At 39.4% G+C, this 20,411-nt stretch overlaps 1 protein-coding gene across 1 annotated transcript in view; it reads left to right on the top strand.

Annotated features, from left to right (window-relative positions):
* The window catches only part of tenm1 (teneurin transmembrane protein 1), a 173,870-nt gene that overhangs the window by 112,540 nt on the left and 40,919 nt on the right, over positions 1–20,411 (top strand). The window contains exons 18-22 of the mRNA XM_069531343.1: positions 1,939–2,224; positions 6,849–6,992; positions 8,831–9,083; positions 9,853–9,873; positions 14,201–14,433. Coding sequence (XP_069387444.1) covers positions 1,939–2,224; positions 6,849–6,992; positions 8,831–9,083; positions 9,853–9,873; positions 14,201–14,433 — 937 coding nt within the window. The remainder of the gene's footprint in view (positions 1–1,938; positions 2,225–6,848; positions 6,993–8,830; positions 9,084–9,852; positions 9,874–14,200; positions 14,434–20,411) is intronic.

Genomic DNA, 20,411 nt, shown 5'->3' with positions numbered 1-20,411 from the left:
GACGTGATGTCACTGTTTCACTGTTTTGTTAGACCAAAACATGACACTAGATGTCACTTCAAGGAAGATTTGATGGACATTCTATAGATTTAAAGCTACAATACACGTACAAGTTCTGTAAATCCCATCTCTCATCTTTCCTTCTCTGTTACGCTCCCTTCAATCCTCCAACTACATCCTTGTCATGTTCGCTATCTCATCTAATCGGGTGTCGCAAGCCTGCTAGCCTGTTAGTCAGCCATCGCGACATCTTACAGTGGCTAACCCTCGCTTGAAGACTTGGCTTGAGAGAAGCTTTAGACCAGAAGCATGCTAACATATGCCCTGACATATACCCCTAGCCTCCTCTCATTGGTTAGGTTTGGCCAAAAGCTTTTGCGAGGGATATCTTTGCTCTGCTGCCAGGCTGTTAAAGTCTGGGTCATAGAAGCCTTTGTCAGCACCTCCACATGAAGATCCGTTTTGGAGCATTGCAAAGTTCAAGTGAAAAATATTAGTAAAAAGATTGATCATCAAAATAATAATTATTTGGAGTCCTTGATGGAAAATTGGTCAGAAACCAAAGTGCTGGACAAATAAAAGCCTGAACATGGCTAATAACGTGTATGAACTGTGACAACACACTCTTTAATGTGTACACATGTCAGTCAGTAAGAGTGATGGTCAGACTCCTTTTGTAACAGCTCAGCAACAAACCAACCTTCTCTCATGGGACTTTGCAAATTTATTTGCATCTAATATGTACGGAGCTAAAAGAAAATGAGTAAAATGCAAATTTGGGCTCCATTCATGTACAACTCCACCACAAAAACAAATTAGGTGTCTCAAAGTCAGGTCTGGAGGTCAGACTGGTGATTATATATTTATTTATTTTAATGTGCCTCCAAGGGTTTTTTTACAGTGTCCACCTTGATCTTATTTCAACTCCACCTTAAATTCTCGGCACACGGAAAGCTGTTTTCTTGTTACCTGGATACATGATGGACTGCAGAAAATGTCACATCCAATATGTGATAATGTCCACATTGTCCTTTTGTGGCAGAAGGTAGTAATAGCTTTTATTTGTTCGCATTATTCATTTCCACAACACGTCCTCTGCACTGCAAAGTTCCGCCGCGTTTTATGAAATCACATGATTGGAATGAACAGATCGTTACAATGAAGGAACATTTCATCCTCATGACAAATAACACCTTTGTCCCGAGAGGCAGCGAGCTCACAGACGAAAATGAAAAGTACTCAGTGTTCACAGTGAGCTCAGCGACACCCACTGCGCTCAACTGCGTTAATAAACCTTAATTAGCCTTTAGACTTCAGATGAAAATGTCTCATCGTCTAATAGAAAATTTGATTCTAGGTGATCATTGACTGAAAATCAAATCAGATGTTATCTATCAAAAATATTATAGAGAGTGAATTAATGTTTCCTCCAGTGGATTATTAATCATTTATTAATGAATGAGGTCTTTTATTTGCAAGTGTGTATAGTATATAATGTATGAACATTTTCTCACCTTCTGAATTTATTGAAGTTATTGATTTGAAAATGGTGACAGCTAATGATTGCTAATGATCTGTTACTTAATAGGTACATTTATTTGTCTATAAAATATAAGAAAATAGTTATTTGCCTGCTCTGATTTCCCTTAGCCCAAAGATGATTGATTCTTATTGTTTTTATATTTATGTTATATCAAAACACAAAATATTCAACATACATACATCAGACAAAAAAATGCTCTCAGTACCTGTCTTGAGTCCCTCTTTAAAATGTCTGTGCAAGCTATATCTTCCTGTGCCTGTCAATAGCACTTCTCATGTCAGGATTATTGTGTTAACAAATGCAAAGCAATAATGAAACACCTTTCTTACTTGTTGTGTGTCTTTAATTATTCTCTCCTTTGTTTTTCATTCCACTCTACATCTCGTTCTCCCCAGGCTGTGCTGGAAGAAGTTTCAATTCCTGGAGGCTTTGTGAAGCTCAACTATTTGAGCTCCCGTGCTGCAGGCTACCTCTCTCTGCTGCGAATCCTCCTCACACCCCCTTCCCCGTCGTCCCCCGTCTCCCCACTGGGAGGTCTGTCCAAGGTGCACGTCCGTGCATCCGTCCAGGGAAGGTTGTACCAGCGGTGGTATCCTGCAGGGCCAGGCCTGGTCCACAGACTGGTGTGGAACAAGACGGATGTTTACGGCCAGGAGGTCTGGGGCCTCACTCATGCGACCGGTATGTAGGACATGAAATGCAATGGGTCCATAGTTCAACTTTTACTAAGGACAGCCCTACATCACATATAACCATTATACCATACAACCTTTTCTAGTTTCTATACCATGAAAATCATCTCCTTGCTATAGATTCTTAGTTGATGCACAATCCTGGGATGAGTATCATCTTTAACATCTAACTATTCTACAACAAAACAAATACTACTTCCCAAAATACATAACTATTCAAACTTATTTTTTCAATGGAAGTATGGACCTTTGCAGCTCTGCTTCCAGATGTGAAATTCCTGACTGAATAAATAACTACCACTTCTCAGGCCTTTTGAAATAAATTGGTTTTATTCAGCTGAGTTACCGTCAACAATCAAATCCAGCAAGAAAAATTGTATTGTTCTCTATAGTAACTCTCAGGCTTTTGAGTGACTGGTTTGCACAAAAGCCCTGATTGTTACTCTGTGTGTCATGGTTGACCCTTCAGTAGCTAATCAACTGATTGTTAATGGAAAGTCTCCCACTGAGAAAACATTGGAGATTGTCTTATAAAAAAAAGATTATTGCAAATAGTAGGGTTTAGATTTTTAAATAGTGGTTTCACAACTGCAAATTTAACAGAATACTCACTCTATTTAAAATATTCTTGAATCTGTAAATTAAAAATGAAGCGGAGCGCCTTCATGAGACCTTTAGGACTGACAGTAGAGAAGACTACAGGTGTGTTGACGGCAGGATGCGTGGATCTAGAGGTATACTGTGAAGGCAGTAAATATCCCATCTGCAGTGTCAGGGAGATGCTGTAGAATGTCTAGACAGTTTTGACAGAACTGATTCTGTGGAGACAAGTCTGTGCATATACTCAAAACAAATGTTTGCATTGAAGGTTTTCATGAATGCAGCCCATAAGACACACTGGATGTACAACTGTAACCTGTCATTGCGCTTTCTGATACATTACGGCAAAAACGGTCAATGTAAAGATGCTATAAAGGCTTTGACTCTTGAACTGTCTGTCTGTAATTTGAGAGGTACTGTACTCCACTATCTGTGTGCACCACTTTTCTGTGTGGAAGGTTGTAGACAAAGACAGCGCTGCGACAGAGAGCTTTCCAATAAGCAGTGGGATAAAGCAGGCCTACCAGAAGCTTTGTCCACTCGAGTGTATGGTCTCGTACACAGATTGCATCTCTCCTTGTCTAGCCCTCCTGCTGATCCATACCCTCCTCTCCTTATCTGCCACAGCAGCATTTCATCTGCCCAGCAGTTCTCTCACATTTGCTCAACTCAAATGATCCTGTTTTCTTATTTACCCTGCTTTTCCAAATCGCCTCCCTCCATGCCCTCCTTTTCCTCATCTCCTGTCCTCCTCTACCCTCGTGATGTTTTTCCTATGTTTCTGTCCTCTCCCAAACTCTCTTTTTTCTTCTCCTCCTTGCTTGTTATTTCCTCTTTTCGCTCTGATCTCCCGATGTTACCTCTCCCCCCTTGTCTTCCTCTGCCCTTCATTTTTCTCTCTTCTCTACCCATTTCTCCCCCGATCCTTCCCCTTTATTGTACTCTGTTCTTTGTTGGCACAATGACAAAGACGTGCACACACACACGCACGCGCTCACACACCATTGCGTGTATGCGCTTACACACACCCTGTGTGTGCTCGCACATAGTCGGAGAAAGGGAGATCATGCTCTGTTTGCTGGGGTGAACACATTGCCTGAGGCTTCAGCAGAGGGGAATGAAAGCTTTCACCTGCAAGATATTGAGTGTGCATTTATGTTCTATGGCGTGCACGCTTATTGTTTGTGAGACAGTGTGTATACGTGTGCTGATGGTGTGTGACATTTCTTGTAATATAGCTACAGCAATATTCGGTTGTGAAGCTGTTCTCCAAACACTGACACTTTCCCTTTGAGATTGCTTTGCCCGTTTTGTCCTGGAAAAGCCTTGTTCCTCAAATAAAGTCGGGTTTATTGTAGAATTTAAAAAAAACAGGACAATGTCCCTATTGACGGCAATTTATTTATGGCTGGTTTTGATGCATTTTCATAAGGATGGATTGGTTTCCAGGTCATGAAACACGCTTTTCAAGGGGATGTGTGGTGTGAATAGAAGGGTCACAAACTACACAATATGTCTCATTTTGGGACCTATGCTTTTATTGTAGAAAAGTCCTTTTTGTGTCTATCTAAGCATTTCTTTTATATAAATTGTTACTAAGTGGCTTTCATTTCTATTTTCTGTTCTTCAAAAACACCAGATCACAAGCTTATCAGAGCTTCAGACACATAAAATAGAAACAAATTAGCCTTTTTAATGAACTTAAAAGCAAGTTACTGGACTAAGAACTTTTGTCCAACACTGTAAGACTTCTTTTTCTCCTTTAGAATCCCTAGTGTCCCAAATTACCCATTATTCTCCCTCCCCAATCACCTTATCGATTGTACCCATTGAGTAGGAGATTTAAGTTGGCCCTGTGTGCCTGCTGAGAGTTTCTCTCCACGTTAAAGGGAATCTCCCGAGTTTGTGCATAATGCGAGCGCCCCTACTTATGCATTCCACTGTCTCCACTGTTCTTTATGCTGACTTTGCTACCCAGTTCCCCTTGAGTGCCCATCAATTCAGAGGCAATGCTGGTTTACAACGAAGCGAGTTAGCGAGATCATTGTCAACAGTGACTGACAGCGACAACTTTTTTTCTACAGCTCCCTTGTCAGACTTGTCAAGCTCCTCTTCCTGTACAGTATATCAATATCTTCATTCAAGATATGTGGCATCATTTTAAAATGTGCCTAAATTAACTGTATTGAACTCGTACAGCAGCATGTTCAGAAGATTTTTTGTATTTCATACAAGTAACCTGAAAATAGATATGGGCTAAATATTAAAAAGTATCTCTCTTACTTTATTGACAAGTTGCTTTTACTGAAAGCATCGCCCACTAGGCACCAGTCTAAAAATGTGCATATGATATGATTTTCTTTTTACAAAAAGGTGTGTTCAAATCAATATTTTTATACAAATAAATGATCAAACCGAAGAGGCCGTGCAAAGTGATGAGCCCACAAAGGGATATCACCAAACTGCAGTTCTTCCCAAGCATTGCTTTTCTTTCAGCTCATTGTTTGGGTTTTTTCAGCCCACAAACGCTCATCAAAGTTGCTTCTGAACACAGCAGGCAGCTCTCTTCAGACATAAAGCTCAGATAAACCCACTGCAACACATCTCACAGCACAACACAGCCGACAATGTTAGCGTCATAGTTGTGAATATAGCATTTAACTGCTGAACAGCAAGATATCTTGTAACCAAAACAACAGTGTTTGTTGGATGTGTAAATAGGCTGCTATTTGATAATGAGATGACTGTAACAACTTCATGAGGTGATAATATGTCAGTTTGACCTTTACAAGTCTGTCCTCTGCCTCCAGTTTTATATAATATAGTAAGATTGTAAAAGTACTTTCACCAAAAATGTCACCAAAGTTTAAGCACAGAAGTTTCATTAGCAAATTATGAATTAAATATGTGTTATATTTATTTCAGATGAAAATAATATATTTAGGATTATTACAGTTTAATGTTGTGGCTAGTGAGTAGTTTCATCTATATAATGAGATGTTCCGATAGAAATTTTCCCTCCCAGAACTGTTTTGATTGAACACCAGAAACCATAAAAACGTATATAACACAATTTAACATCTGTTTGCTACTAACCCTGTATGGAAGTGATCATTGTTGTGTGGCCTGGCTCAGGCTATACCCTTTGGAAAACAAATACATACAGATAGTTAATGCTATAGAGTTTCTCTGATGATCTAATTTGAGTGTTATAACTGAAAAAAAACAAAAATAAGTAATACATAACAATTATTTCATTTAAATAGCAGAAGTTGTTTTCAGGTAAAGCAAATTGCCATTTTCATTAGTATTGTAGGCACTCCCAATGCTGTTATCAGAACATCTCTACTATAATGTGTCATAGAGTTACTTATATGCTTTTGATATATGCAGCCACAGTAGTCAAATGAACATGGAGTAAAAATAGAAAGTTGAAAATACTCTAACTCATTAATTAGTAACAACATTTCAGTAACATTTCAGTATTTCAGTAAATGTTCCCGCCACCTCTGAGAAAAGCCTGTATGTGTGTTTGTGTCTTGTAGAAGAACATGACACCAAGTGTCATTGGAGTGTTTACATGTTTACGGCCCCTATGGCTTTGTCACCTGCTGCCTTTAAACGTTTTCAAGTCTGAAGTGGTAAATTACTGTCGAAACATTTAATCCTGCCAAGCCAAGCCTAAAAAAAAAAAAGCTGTTGATAGTTGTTAGCTGTAGTAGGATGCTGCACAGCGTATCATTACGACTAAGAGGCCAAGCAGCTAATTCTAGGGCTCCTTCATGAAGATGGGCTCCTCCTGATTATGCCTCCTCTTCTCACTGATCTCTCTCAAACACACACACTGATGAGATTTCACCACAGGCCTTTCATCTGTTTCACTACTCAATACAATATAGTTTTGAGAGCAATGGCTGTTTGTGTGTGAGTGTGTGAAGTCTTGCTGTTAGTGATAGTCATTATGTTGGACATACCATTGTAGGTTTAAACCCTCCTGTGATTCTGTGTTTCAGTGTCTGTCGGCTATGAGTACGAGTCATGTCCTGGTGTCATCCAGTGGGAGAGGAGGACGGCTCTGATGCAAGGCTTTGAACTGGTCCCCTCAAACCTGGGAGGCTGGTCCCTGGACAAACACCACACCCTCAACATACGCAGTGGTGAGTACTTGACTGTGGGTAGTCGACCCATCAGGATCCAACGGGCAGGGTTCGAAGGAAATATTTAAATGATATTTGGGTACGATACGGTGCATGTCTGTAATCAGGGAAAATAAGCAATAACCATGCATGTGAGGAGCACACCCTTTCTCACATTTATATTTTATATAAATACTTAAAATGTTGATACATCTCTTCCCATTTAAACACTGTGTTTTCCATGAATGTTGTAAATATCTGAAAAAATCTGTTGCACGCACCATCTGTCTGTCCTGCGAGAGAGATCCTTCACTTGACTCTCTGAGCTTTCTGTGTTTTCTGTTTCCCTGCTAAGAGAGTTTTTTAGTTGTTTTTTCTTCACTTTCGTCCAGAGGTAAGGTCAGAGGATGTTGCACCTTGTTAAGCCCTGTGAGGCAAATGGTTATTTGTGAATATGGGCTGTACAAATACAATTTGATTTGTTTTTTTTGACAAGCTCAGTGCAGCTTACATTCACTGCGTCGGGTTAGGTCACTAAAAACAGAATGCCTGTCGGGTTTGAGTTGGGCATGGTTACTTTTATCTTGGGGTGGGATAGTTCATACAGAAAAATGCGACCAGAACTGCACTCTAGTGAGTCCAAACACGAGTAATACTTGACCTTAGTTTCAAATTAAAATCAACTGAAGTGAACTGGACCCAACTGAATACACTGATACACTGAAATCTTGCTTCATTTGAGTCAATCACATACAGTGTAACCTGGACATATCATCAGAAGGCTGCCACATTAAATATGTTTTTCTTTTAAGAGAAGTGCAAAACATGATATAACAAAAATAGTAAAAGATTTTTCACTGAAGTCCTTGTTGTAAATACAGCAAAGCCTGTAGCAAGGCTGCATCGACAAACTGACTCAATAAATACCATTTATTCCATTAAAGCTCCTGAAAAATTTACATAATATTAAAGGTTTACTTCGCAGGATTATACGAGCACAGTATAGACTCATATAAGAGTAATCGTATGAGCCCCTAACAGTGTGTGGAGGTGTATTTCTCTGCAGACACCCTTCCCTTTTCCTGTATTTTCTTATTGTCCCCATATTTTCCTGTATAAGGGACATTTCTGGGCTGCTAATTTTGGGCAGTGTTTGTTTAGCCCTCAGCCAATAAAAAACCAGTGAACAGGATACATCCCTGTGTCTGTCTCTCACCTCAGCTCTGTCTGTGGCATGTTCAAAGAGCTGCAGGTCTGCACGTCTCTTTGACTGTGGGCAGGGCTGAGCTACACACACACACATGCAGAGCAGAGAGGTCACGGTGGACATGAAGAAATACGGACTTTAGCAATCACACAAAATCCATCAATGCAGCCCCCTGAGTTGTGCAGAAGTGTGGGTGCTATTATTCGTATATCAGATAATAACATTGTAGTAATGTGTTTTGTTGCTCATCTTAAGGAAGAGGAAACATAACATTTCTAGCAACTGAGAAATCCAGTATACCTTTAAATATTCCTTATGAAATATACAATAAAAATACTCTGTCAGTTGTTCTGAAGTGAGACTTAACAGTCAAATTTGTTTTGACACTAGCCAAACAGTCCAACAGCTGTCATCACATTTAGATTCAAACATTGCCAAACACTGGCTGGTGCAGAGAAGTGAGTGACATCACCTTCCCACCCACTTAAAAATCAGTGAGAGCAGCTCAGACAACAGAAAAAATAGAATAAAATCCGTTATGTGAAATAATCTGAACTGTTCTTTGGCGGAAAATTATGTGTTCATGTAGGATCCCATCAGTCACAGTAATAACTGCCTTTAAGGTATTTATTGCTTTCCTCTTTCTCCAAAGGAATTCTTCACAAGGGAAATGGGGAGAACGTCTTCCTCTCCCAGCAGCCCCCTGTAATCAGCACCGTGATGGGGAACGGTTTCTACCGAAGCGTCCCCTGTGGGCCGAGCTGCAGCGGTACCGCCCGGGACATGATGCTGTTTGCCCCCGTGGCACTAGCCAGCGGCCCAGATGGCTCCCTCTATGTTGGGGACTTCAACTTTGTCCGCAGGGTCCACCCAGATGGATACACCAGAACCATACTTGAACTCAAGTGAGAGTCATGATCTTGTTGTCTATGCATGTGATAAGACGAGTGTGATCTTGGTAAGGATCTCCCACAGTGGGAAGAAGTGGGATTGTGAGCATTGGATTGACTTGAGCACAATTAAACAAAATTGGCGAAGCTGATATGGGCTCTTGTGGCATTAGCGCCGCTTGGCATCAACAGTTTTGATCTTTTTGATCTCAACAGAATAAACTCTGAAGTTTGTCTCTGCACAAAAAAGCAGAGTGTGAGAGGTTCAAACATCACATCTAATCTACCTCTTTAGGATGTGAGAGAAGCTGAAAGTCTTTGCTGTGAAACAAAGATATATTTTTTTCCTATGGATTAAGATGATGATATCTCCTTTTGCGCTGCAGGCACTACGTTCTCTATTTCTGTACTTTCTCGGGTGTGGAATCTCGATGGGATTGCGCAGCCATTTGTCCTGTAATGTGTTCTTCTTATGTAACTTTACTCTCTCATTCTCTACTATTATCTTATCTCTCACTAATATTTCTGGTTCAGATGGAGGTTTCACAGTGTCTGTATTTGATATGTCCCTGTCCTCTGGGAGGAAATGCTAAATAGCTTCCTATTTGGGTTGATATTTAATGTGAAACCTTACAGTCGTCTAACTCAACTTTAATCTCACTTTATGAGGAGAGAATTGACTTATTGTATCCTATGAAATTCTAAGTGACTCTAGCATCGTAAATGATTGTTTTTACTTTCTCTTTTCTCTTTTTAAAAACGCTCCTCCATGGCTTGTTATCAGGAACCGGGACACCAGGCACAGGTGAGAACTGGCGATTAACACCTTCTTGTATGCATCTTGACAGAAAACGCATCTCTACAAAGAATGTGTCAAGCCAAAACACGGGACCTGTTGCAAAACGTCTCGCAGCATTTTATTTTGGTTTGTTTGCTGCAAATTGCATTGACCTGATGTCCCCTCTGCCAACACACACACACACGCAACACTTCATAAACTCAGGTTCTAGTCAGATCTATCAAATCCACATTTAAATTTCACTAGGCGATATTAAATTGGAAATCGGCCAAAATGTCAAGGATTTCCTGTTTTAGAGGATTATCGGGACTCTGTTTGGTGCATGCACTTTCTGAGCTGGTCTAAAAGCCTGAGGCCTGGTATGGCCTCGACATTGTCCCCAGCCCTGGACGGTTGGTGTGAGCTCCATACACCATGTTAGACAGAGGATTAGACAGATGTTGTAGGGTTTGTGTCTGTCTGTGTGTATATGTCTGTCTGTACATGTCTGTGCTCCTGTCTGCGCGTGGGCTGCTATCAGGGGTTATATCGAGCCGATTGCGTGTATGTGTGTCAGAGAGACTGAGAGGATTTTTATCTGATTTGAAAAGAGGTTTTTCAAGATGCCATATCTCTGGCATGCCAAAGTTCTCAACCATGCAAAAGGGATAATCTGGCTGAGTGTTCATGGCTGTACAACTGTATAACTGGCTGTGTACATATACTCTACATCTGTACAAATGTTTAAGTGGCTGTGAAGCGCAAACTATGGTGAATGCCTCCCATAAATATTGAATACAATTGATAAAAAGTAGAAATAAAAATGTAACTAATAATAAAGGAGTAGTTTCTTGAAGTAGCCCAAAATAATAGGCAACGTGAAATATTAAGCTGAATTGATCTATTTTAAGTATTTATATGAAACTTTCTAAATGTAATGAATAAGTAAGCTGAAACTGCTATAGTACTAAACTAGCACTGTTAAGTTTTCAAAATACTAAGTCTTTCTTCACTTACGCCTGACATCCATATGACTCCAATATATTTGAGCTGCTGACTGGTTTGAAAACTCCCGGAAAGTGTTTTAGGCTGGACAGACACATTCACATGATTTAGTCTTTTCAGTCACAACATATCCTTTCCTGATTGTAACGCTCCTGTCACATAACCCTTTCCCTAAAGAAAACAAACATCTTGAGTTTCAACTATCAGTGGATGCAGAGTAGACAAGCTGCTTCCTGTTTACAATGTCTCATGACCAGTGTACTTCTAAAGGTCATGTGATATGCATTTTTTAGGAATGCTAGTGTAGAGGGAGAATATTTCTGATACAGAGCTACTACTGTATTAGTATTAGTGTGAGCATAGCACCAAAGTATTGACTAAATGGTCAAAACAGCTCAAAGGCGACCTCCTGGATAAATGGTTAAAATTTTCATCTTCTGGCACTTCAAGGGGGCGAAGTGTAGTTAATCCCCAACAATGGGGATGCTTTTTATCAGAAAAAAAGTCACTGGTCTGAGCCTATAGCTGCTGGATTTTCTTGAAGGCTCTCTCGATACCCTCACGTCACCCTGGAGGTTTCTCCTTTCCTGCCTCTTCGTTTTTCCTCTGCAGCAGCTTTTTACTGTTAGCAGGACATTAGTGTTTCTCTTTTATTCTATACTATTGTTCTCCCAAACACATTAATTATTCATCCATATTCAGCTTTCAAAGCTTTTCACTCCACATTCTTCCCATCAAAGTGCCTATCAGCCCAACAGGGCTTCAAAACAAGGTGCTCCCCGATGGGAAACAATAGGGGATGTACTAACCGTAAAACCATCGTCTATTCTTTTGCTTTAAGAGTTTGAGGCAAGAGTAAAGCAAATAGGGGAGGAAGTCCCTGAGAAATGGTCAGGATCAACCAGATCACTCTCCGTCCTCTCTGATCATCGTTTTGTTATTTTGTGTGGAGCGAACAAGGGAGCTATAGAGTGGGATTATTTTTGCTGTGGTGGTTATTGTTCATTTCATTTACACTGTATAGATGTATTCGGAGCTGTGAGCATCTTATTGAGTAAGAGGCAGGTGAAGTGGTTTGTGATCAACCACAAGCAATCCACCATGCATTGCTTGTGGTCGCTTCAAAGGCTTAACAAATATGATATAGTGCGCAGAGCAGCGGCACACTTTGGAACTGGCTGAATAACTATCTTAGGACCAAGCTTAAATTATGTATGTGCAGTTCAGTACAGAGGTCTGTAAACAGTTATGCACTTAATGGACTAGATGACTGACAGCACCCTTGCCTCAGTGGCAGTGTGTTTTCTTTTTGGGTTGTGAGAAGGTTCAGGCTACTGCTATCAGGCAGTATCTTATTCAGACTTTTGTCTTAATGGGTAAATATCAGAATGCTGGTGTCAGTGTATATGTAATCAGTGTACGTGCTATTATCATGCACGTGGTGGAAATATTTTCTCGGCACGCTAATCCCCTGTGCAAGATATTTCTCACTGAATAGCTTGTGGAAAAGGAAATGAAAAAGGAGGCTGTCTTTGAATTTAACTGTGCCTTTGAGCCAGCTGACATTTGATTTCACATTACAGAGTGACTGCTTGGATCCTGTTTAGTTACAATATAAGAAGTGCAAAGTTTAAATTCACTCTCACATATTTTTCGGAAATTAACGAGCTGCAGACTATGAACAGAGGCAAGTCAAGTCGTCTCCGTACAGCTACAGATACAACAGCAGATACATAGCTCACACTCAGTATGAGGCTAAATGGAGTCGGTTTTCATCAGGCTTACCTCTGGATTCAATCGCCGGTCTTTGACATTGTATGTGTCGCACGATTTTGTTCAGCAGAGCGTTTTGTGATATTGTTTACTCGTTATTTTGGTCATTTCTCCTTGATCTGCAATGAGTCCATTGTGACAATACTCTTGAGTGTGTAACTTCTGGCCCAGTACCATCAGTTTTGATTGAGTGATTTAATATATGAATATTTACGGTTTGTTCGTCCCCCCATCTGTTCCATTTTTGGGAACACGATATCTCATAAACACCAAGTGGTAATTCTTTCAAATTTGGTACAAACATTCAGTTGAACTTACATATGAACTGAATTTGGTCATCAAAGGTATATTTTTAGCTTGTAAATGAAACATCTCAGGTAATCATTGGTAAAAGGTCAAGGTCAGGGTGAACTTCGATTTCTGTGTGTTCAAAAGGTCAAGACCACAGCACCCTGACAAAACATGTTTCTGGCCTTTTGAATATGATTTCCTGACTGAAACTACATTGGCTGACAAAGACACAAAACCACAGGGCTGTAATTTTAGATGTGAAAATTGACGGGTTGAACGTTTGTTTCACATCCTGTTGGCCCGTATCTGCTCTGTGCAGCACGCCACTGCTTCTGTCAACTTAATATCCCTCTGTCAACTGAATGTAACCTAGATCAGATTTATGCACTGTAGTGTTCTGCCTATATAAAGAGTAATATAGGAAAGGTGCTACACATTAGCAGGGGCACTAGTTGTCTCTTGAACAGATCAGGTGTAACCTTTTACCACTAGTGCATAGAAGACGTTTTTTTCTTGTTTTTCAGGAAGTTTGAATGAAGTGTTTTGAAGGTATGTAGGCAAAGCAAGGCAAATATATTTGTAGACCACATTTCAACAATGAAGAAATTCAAAGGGTTTTACTTAAGATATCAAATGCATCAGGACAAATTGTGAAAACAACATAATACAAAAAAATAAAAAGAGTTAAAAAATATTATACTTTTTATAAATTGAATGTAGAGGTCAGCCCAGGTTGTCTTCACTGCATGGGATGTTTGTTAGCAGTGACATATGAGGGAAATATCAGTCACTGGTTTAATACTCTGGATTCATGAGCTTATTACATTTCCTTTTCCTAACAAACTCACTGAAGAATGCTAAGAATGCAATTATCACTTAGAACTATTATTCAGCTGCCGTGGCTGCGGCCATCTGTACTATTTAAATTAGAAAACATTAATCATGTTGTTCTAGCACAGGCACAAGTGTACTCCTGGAGTTTCTCACACTAATGCTATTCACTGGGATGACCTGATTGCCGCTAAATGCCTTGACTTCAGCTAATGGTGTTGTCAAGTTGTGAAAACTGAATAATATTAGAATTTCCAGAAATAGGGCAATCTCACTGTGGAAATAAGAATGTAGTTCCATAAAGCATCAGTTTTTGTCAGTGTTAATAGGAAAACTTTAAAAAAAACTCTGCCTGTATCTTATCATGGTATAATTTAAAATACTTAAAATCATTTAAACTTCATCTGCTTTCTAACTTCATTGCCTATTAACTTTATCCACCTTCTCCCACTAGCACCAGCCCTGCTCATAAGTACTACCTGGCCATGGACCCAATGGGGGAGGTTCTGTACGTGTCGGACACCAGCAGTCGCAGAGTGTATCGGGTGAGGAACCTCGGGCAGCCGAAAGACCCGTCACGCAACCTGGAGGTGGTGGCGGGGACAGGGGAGCAGTGTCTACCTTTTGACCAGAGCCACTGCGGAGAGGGCAGGAAGGCCACCGAGGCCGCGCTCAATAATCCTCGAGGTAGGAAAAACACAGACGCTACATCTGATCAACTCTCAGTCAAGTTTTCTCAGTCAGTTCAGTTACAGCACACCACACATTTGCATGTCTGTCCATTGTGATCGTTAGTTGGTTCACACCCAATGTGCTCGGTTAAACTCATCCCTCTCTCACTGGGAGTGTAGAAACAGCTATTTATTTTTGCATCCCCCACAAAGATTGTATCTATGAGGGAAAACTGAAGTATGGCAAAATTTAACATTTATGTAATTATATAATATGTAACAGTTCTTCACTAAAATGTCTAAAAAAAGCTAGAACTATGGTATATTATATTATATATTTAGTTGACTTTTCTACTTAAATTATCCATAATGTCCCAAATATTATTCCAGGTAACAGGACATTTCATTTTGGTCACTTTTTGATTGTGTCATATCTGTTTTACCTGTGGCTTTGACCATCTTTGCTGCAAACATGGGTACACAAATTACCTGTCATCCATGAAATGAGTAGCATCGGTTAGATTTTCATCAGCAATGGTAGTGAAAACAACATCTCCCATGATCCCATACTCTTTCAAAACATCAGCAAACTAACTCTTTTGTTATTGTTTTAACAAAAAAATGGTATATACATGAATTTATTTATTCTTATCAAGAGCAGTAGTCAGAGTATCAGTATTGAAATTGTCATGGGAGTCTACATCCTGATCTCATAAAAACTCATCGTATCCCTGAATTCCCTGCGACTTGTCCTCTCTGTGGGAGGTTACTGTTTTTATATTCAGAAACCTGCTCAGTTCTCAGTCATGTTCGGAAATATTCATTCACTCCACATGCTCCCTATTTTGAATTATCTTTAAATTATTAATTATTGGATAGTGCATAGCTTAGTGAACTAGTTTGTCTGACAATAGACAACCATGGCACAAACCCATGGTAATTAAATGTATTTTCTACAATATAAAGATACAACTGAATATATATATTTAATTAATTTTTAATTTTTATATCAATTTTCTGAGGTGTATTCTGGGACACATGCTGTGACTGTTTGCACTGAAAGAGTCATTTCTCATATCATTCATGCAATCATAGTTTAACTGTTTGCCCTCAGATAGATAGATAGATAGATAGATAGATAGATAGATAGATAGATAGATAGATAGATAGATAGATAGATAGATAGATAGATAGATACTTTATTGATCCCCAATTTAAGAGAAACAATTAGATATGCTGCAGCATTAAAATGGTTGATTTATTCATAAATTCTGACATAATTATGATCTTACATCACCATTCTTTTATAATATGAATTGATTAATTAACCAGCAAGAATTAATTTTTACTCTCAATATAAAAGATTATATTTGTGACTTACATAACTCCCTTCACATGATTTACCTTAAATCATAACTAATTGTTACAAAATGTTGCTTTTATTTCTAACGAGAAAATTGCCTGTTGTGTCTGCCAAACTACAGCTCTCACACAGCAGATGTTTTGCCATGTCACCACAGGAAAAGCACAAATATGGCTAATGAAACCAGTAATTATGGCTGCAGTCCATTCAGGTGCTCCAGTGTCAGGACACTGGTGTTGTGCATGTTGGCTCACTGTCAAAATGTCTGTGTAGAAAAAAAACAAGGTCTGTTGTGTCAGCTTTGTAGTCGACAACTCACCACATGTAGAGCTCTGTAAAAGGAGCAATCTATTCTGGGTTGAACTGACTCATCCACAAAGCCTAAATTACATGAATTGTAAAGGAATGCATCGAGTTTGTTTTCTTCCTGTGATCATTCACAGCGACACACATACATCCCTTACACAGTGCGGCAACAATTAACTTAAACATCATGCACGCACATGTGATTAGACCTTTGAGCTCATTCCATATTCATGTTACATTTATTGCCGGTTATACACACACATGCAATGGTGTACTTTCAAAATCTTTCCAAAAAACGGGAGGCCATAAAGGAGCCACACTTTACACAGAGGGCCGATTATATGTGCAACATCCATCGAGACCTGGCTTGGGAACCGGAGGGTGGCCAGGTCAAGTCCTGCATGGACGGAAATTGGAGAGGTGCCAGTTCACCTCCTGGGCACTGCCGAGGTGCCCTTGAGCAAGGCACCGAACCCCCCAATTGCTCCCCGGGCGCCTTCATGGCTGCCCAATGTGTTCCATGTGTTCTGTGTGTTCACACGGATGGATTAAATACAGAGGTCAAATTTCCATAAAGAGGAATCTTAATCTTAATGACCCATTCCTGATCCAGTGAGGGGCACATTTAAGTCCTGATAGCACTGTAGCCACACATAATTGAATATATCTTGGAAATTGTTCATTGTTCAAGCAAAGGAAATAAGAAAATAGAAAAGAATTTCAGCTGGAACAAGGGTACACCTGGCCCCGCCCCTGGATCAGCCCCTGCACTCATACAGTATAATGCACATAGTATTGCATAGTATAGTATAGTATAATTCCCTTTAACACAAAGTACATGCCTCTGCAGCAACAGCAGCTGAGTACAAACTAACCATCAACTGCACACTTTGCCATCCAGAGGGAGGTCGGTACAGTAATATTCGATACTGGCAAAGAAATAGCTGTACTGTGTGATAAGATGGTCATGGCACGAAAAGTTATTTGATCTTTTTTATTGAAACGGCAATAATAGCCTAACTAATAGGGTAAGCATGGCTTCCCCTGGCTTATTGGAGAAAATGGCACTTGTGGGCTCTAAAATCAACCAGAATAGGCCTGTCATATTAAGCTTTTCTAATACACACAAGGCTGAAGATTCAGCCCAGATTCCCTGCTAGCTTTAGCCCAGTTCAAGCTGAATTTGAGTTAATGCACATATATATCAGACGTTAAGCCTGGAGTCTCGATTAGAGTTGGTTAATCGTTCTACCCTCTCTTATTAGCTGACAGGAGTGGATTACAGAGTGTCTTCTCTGCTGTTGTACTACATTTCTATTTCCTTTCTTCTGGCCTGCCTGCATGCTAGAACTATAGATTTTGAAAGTAGGGGTGTTGGGGTGAGACAGCCCCCCCTATCGACAGCTTCCCTTTACTGCAACAATTATTTTGTTCTTTTTTCCAACAACATTACAGTTTTGCAAAACAGTCAGTAATGCAAAGGTTGACATGTTGTCCATTTGTATAATAATATACATTATATTGTGATTAGTTTGAGTTATGGGAGAGCACAAGTGTTTTATGTGTCAGAAATTGTTGCTCTGCCATATAAAATCTATAGAGCCACACACAAATATTTAAATCATTTTTTTTAATAAAGAATTAGTTCTGACTTTAATTGATGTCTTTCATGTTTCCTTACAGCATAAATAATGTAGTCTTTCATAGACTGTTTGACAGAAATAATCTATCTGCAGTGGAGGAAAGACTTAAAAACTTAACTCAAGTAAAGATTCTCATAAATTACTCAAGTAAAGGTCAAAATTAGCATTACAGAAAAAAAAAACTGAAGTAAAAATCGAAAGAATTCTGCCTACATTTGTACTTCACAGAATAAATATGACTTTAAAAAGTAAAAGTACAGTTTCTAAATGTGCAAGGTTTCATGCACCAGCTGAGCACTGCAGAAACCTAGTTTTCTATTTTTGCCTGACTGATTATAAAGCCAGTCCTCATTCACAAATGGTCTCATTCAAGTAGGCTACAGATATTTGTACCTTTAAGGCGAAGCATTATTTGCCTAATGTCTTTTGACTTGGTATTTTTATTAAAACATTTGGTTAAGTTTGTTGATATGAGCATGCTTGATATAGAGTATACTCAATATTTTCTACTGTCATAATGATGGAGATTTTACTTTTTCCCAGTAGCTGCATGCTTCTCAAATAATTTGAACTTGAAATTTAAGCTTTGGGTCTGACTCATAAATAACTGAGTGTAGTCAGCACTGATATGTTGGACAGGACTGCCTTTTAGATTGCCAGAGCAACAGACAGTAACAGAGCCAGAGATGCTTATTTTAACGTGATGAATGCACTTATTAACCTTATCCATCCTTAAGTAGGCATTTTCTAATGTCACATATTTATATATTGATTTTGTTTTCTATTTTCTAGATTTGTGACAGTATTCAGTCTTGTCTTTGTGTGTGGATGAATTGTCTGTGCACTTTTGTTTGTCCTCCCGTTTGCATTAAATTGCCCATTGAGGAACGAATAATGATGAGGACTTGGCATGGTGGGGCATCAGGACAGAAGTCACAATGGTGGGAGGGGTCTAATATGTCTAATATTTGCATTAGATGAATTAATTAGCACCCCCCTCACCAAAAATAGTTATAAAGTCACTGCTGGAATATTTCCAATAAGGCATTGGCTGTGTCCGAAATCTCTTTCTAATCACTACAAAGTAAGTTCACTATTTTGTAGTGCTGAATGTTTAGTGACATTTTTATACACTATCTAGTAGACTCATTATTGACCTCATTGCACAATAAAAGTAGTGTACAACCAATCGTCAATAACTGAGCAATATATACCATCATGCATTGCACTCCCTGCATTGACAGGAAGAAAAATGGTGGAGAGATTAGAGGAGAGAGGGCAGCAGGAACAGCTTAATGTTTAAGAGCAGCGCATCACAGCACAAAGTGTGGCAAACAAGTTCATTTCTAAAATGAACATTTAAAATGTATGTTGGGATTTACCACCAGCCAACGTCATTATTTGGTGACAATGATGTAATTACCAGCACGTGCTTTTGGACACGTGCTGGTAATTCATCATTGTCATTGTACATTAATTGCTGATGAGCTCACTATATAGTCATCAATTTAAATTTTGAAATGACAACTGACCTTGACATGTGCACATACTCATCACAAGTGATGCAAGGAACACAAGAAATAGAGAAACTAAAAACTGTCAAAAACAGGAGAACATGAACAGAGAAAACTCAAAACCAACAACACTCTGGCAACAAAGGGGGAAAGACAATTTACATGAGGACTAATTAACAGTCGAGACATATTTTATAAAGCAGAGCAGAAAAAAATAAAGACAAGAACTGAAAAACAACAGACATGAAAAAAGGACCATTTCAATATAAAATAGGAAATAACTGAGTCCAGGAAGTCACACGGGAGCAATACTCAAATCTGCATCTTCTGCATTTTTTTGCATGAGTGATTAAAGAACACATCTTATTATTTTCCTGTTTATTTTTTTGTATGTTTCATTTGTTTTGTATTCTAATAGACAGTGAATATATACATTCCTGACGATGATGACTGTGAATATAAATGAGAGAGAAGGACAAGAGGACTCACTGAGAGCAATGTCAGGGAGGACGGAAGAACATTATCTATCATTCATCAACGTCATCATTGTGTCCATAGAGTGGCTAATGGGTTTTGTTGTAATATTAGGACTTCACATGAAAACATAAATCTGGATTTGATTGTCGATGGGTCTCCTCCCTCTTATAATGTACCTACCTTTCTAACATCTGGATGAAAACCTTCCAAAACGTAATACTGCAGTTTTCTGTGCTCTGATCAAGGACAGTAAATTCATCATGGCTGCAATGAAGCTTGTGTCCTGATTTTGAAAGAAGAGAGTTAAATGCCGTATGTTGCTGAGGTCAAAATGGTGGATTATTATGCATATCTTTTTTTCACCACCCAGCATCTTTGGAATCAGGGCACTTCATAGCTGAGATCATATGTATTCTGGGAAAACTGACTCGCAGGGGCTGCATTTGTACAAAAACACTATGCTGCTAGGAAGAGGAAATAATCTGTTTACTGCCCTCACCAATCACACCCACACACCGGGCCACCTCCTAGTCCCTAGGTCGCTCAGGAGATTTAGCCACAGGGCTGTCACTCAAGCTACACCCACAGTCCGACGCGGCCTCTCCTGTCAGTCACACTGCTCGCTCGTGCAGCGCAGTCTGATGTTGGAGGCAGCCACTCTATATAGAGCACAATAAACAAATGTAGAAGT

This window comes from Paralichthys olivaceus, chromosome 9 (genome assembly GCF_024713975.1).
Source record: "Paralichthys olivaceus isolate ysfri-2021 chromosome 9, ASM2471397v2, whole genome shotgun sequence".
Taxonomy (NCBI): Eukaryota; Metazoa; Chordata; class Actinopteri; order Pleuronectiformes; family Paralichthyidae; genus Paralichthys; species Paralichthys olivaceus.
The sequence above is the reverse complement of the archived record's forward strand: the minus strand, read 5'-3'. Positions and strand labels throughout refer to the sequence as shown.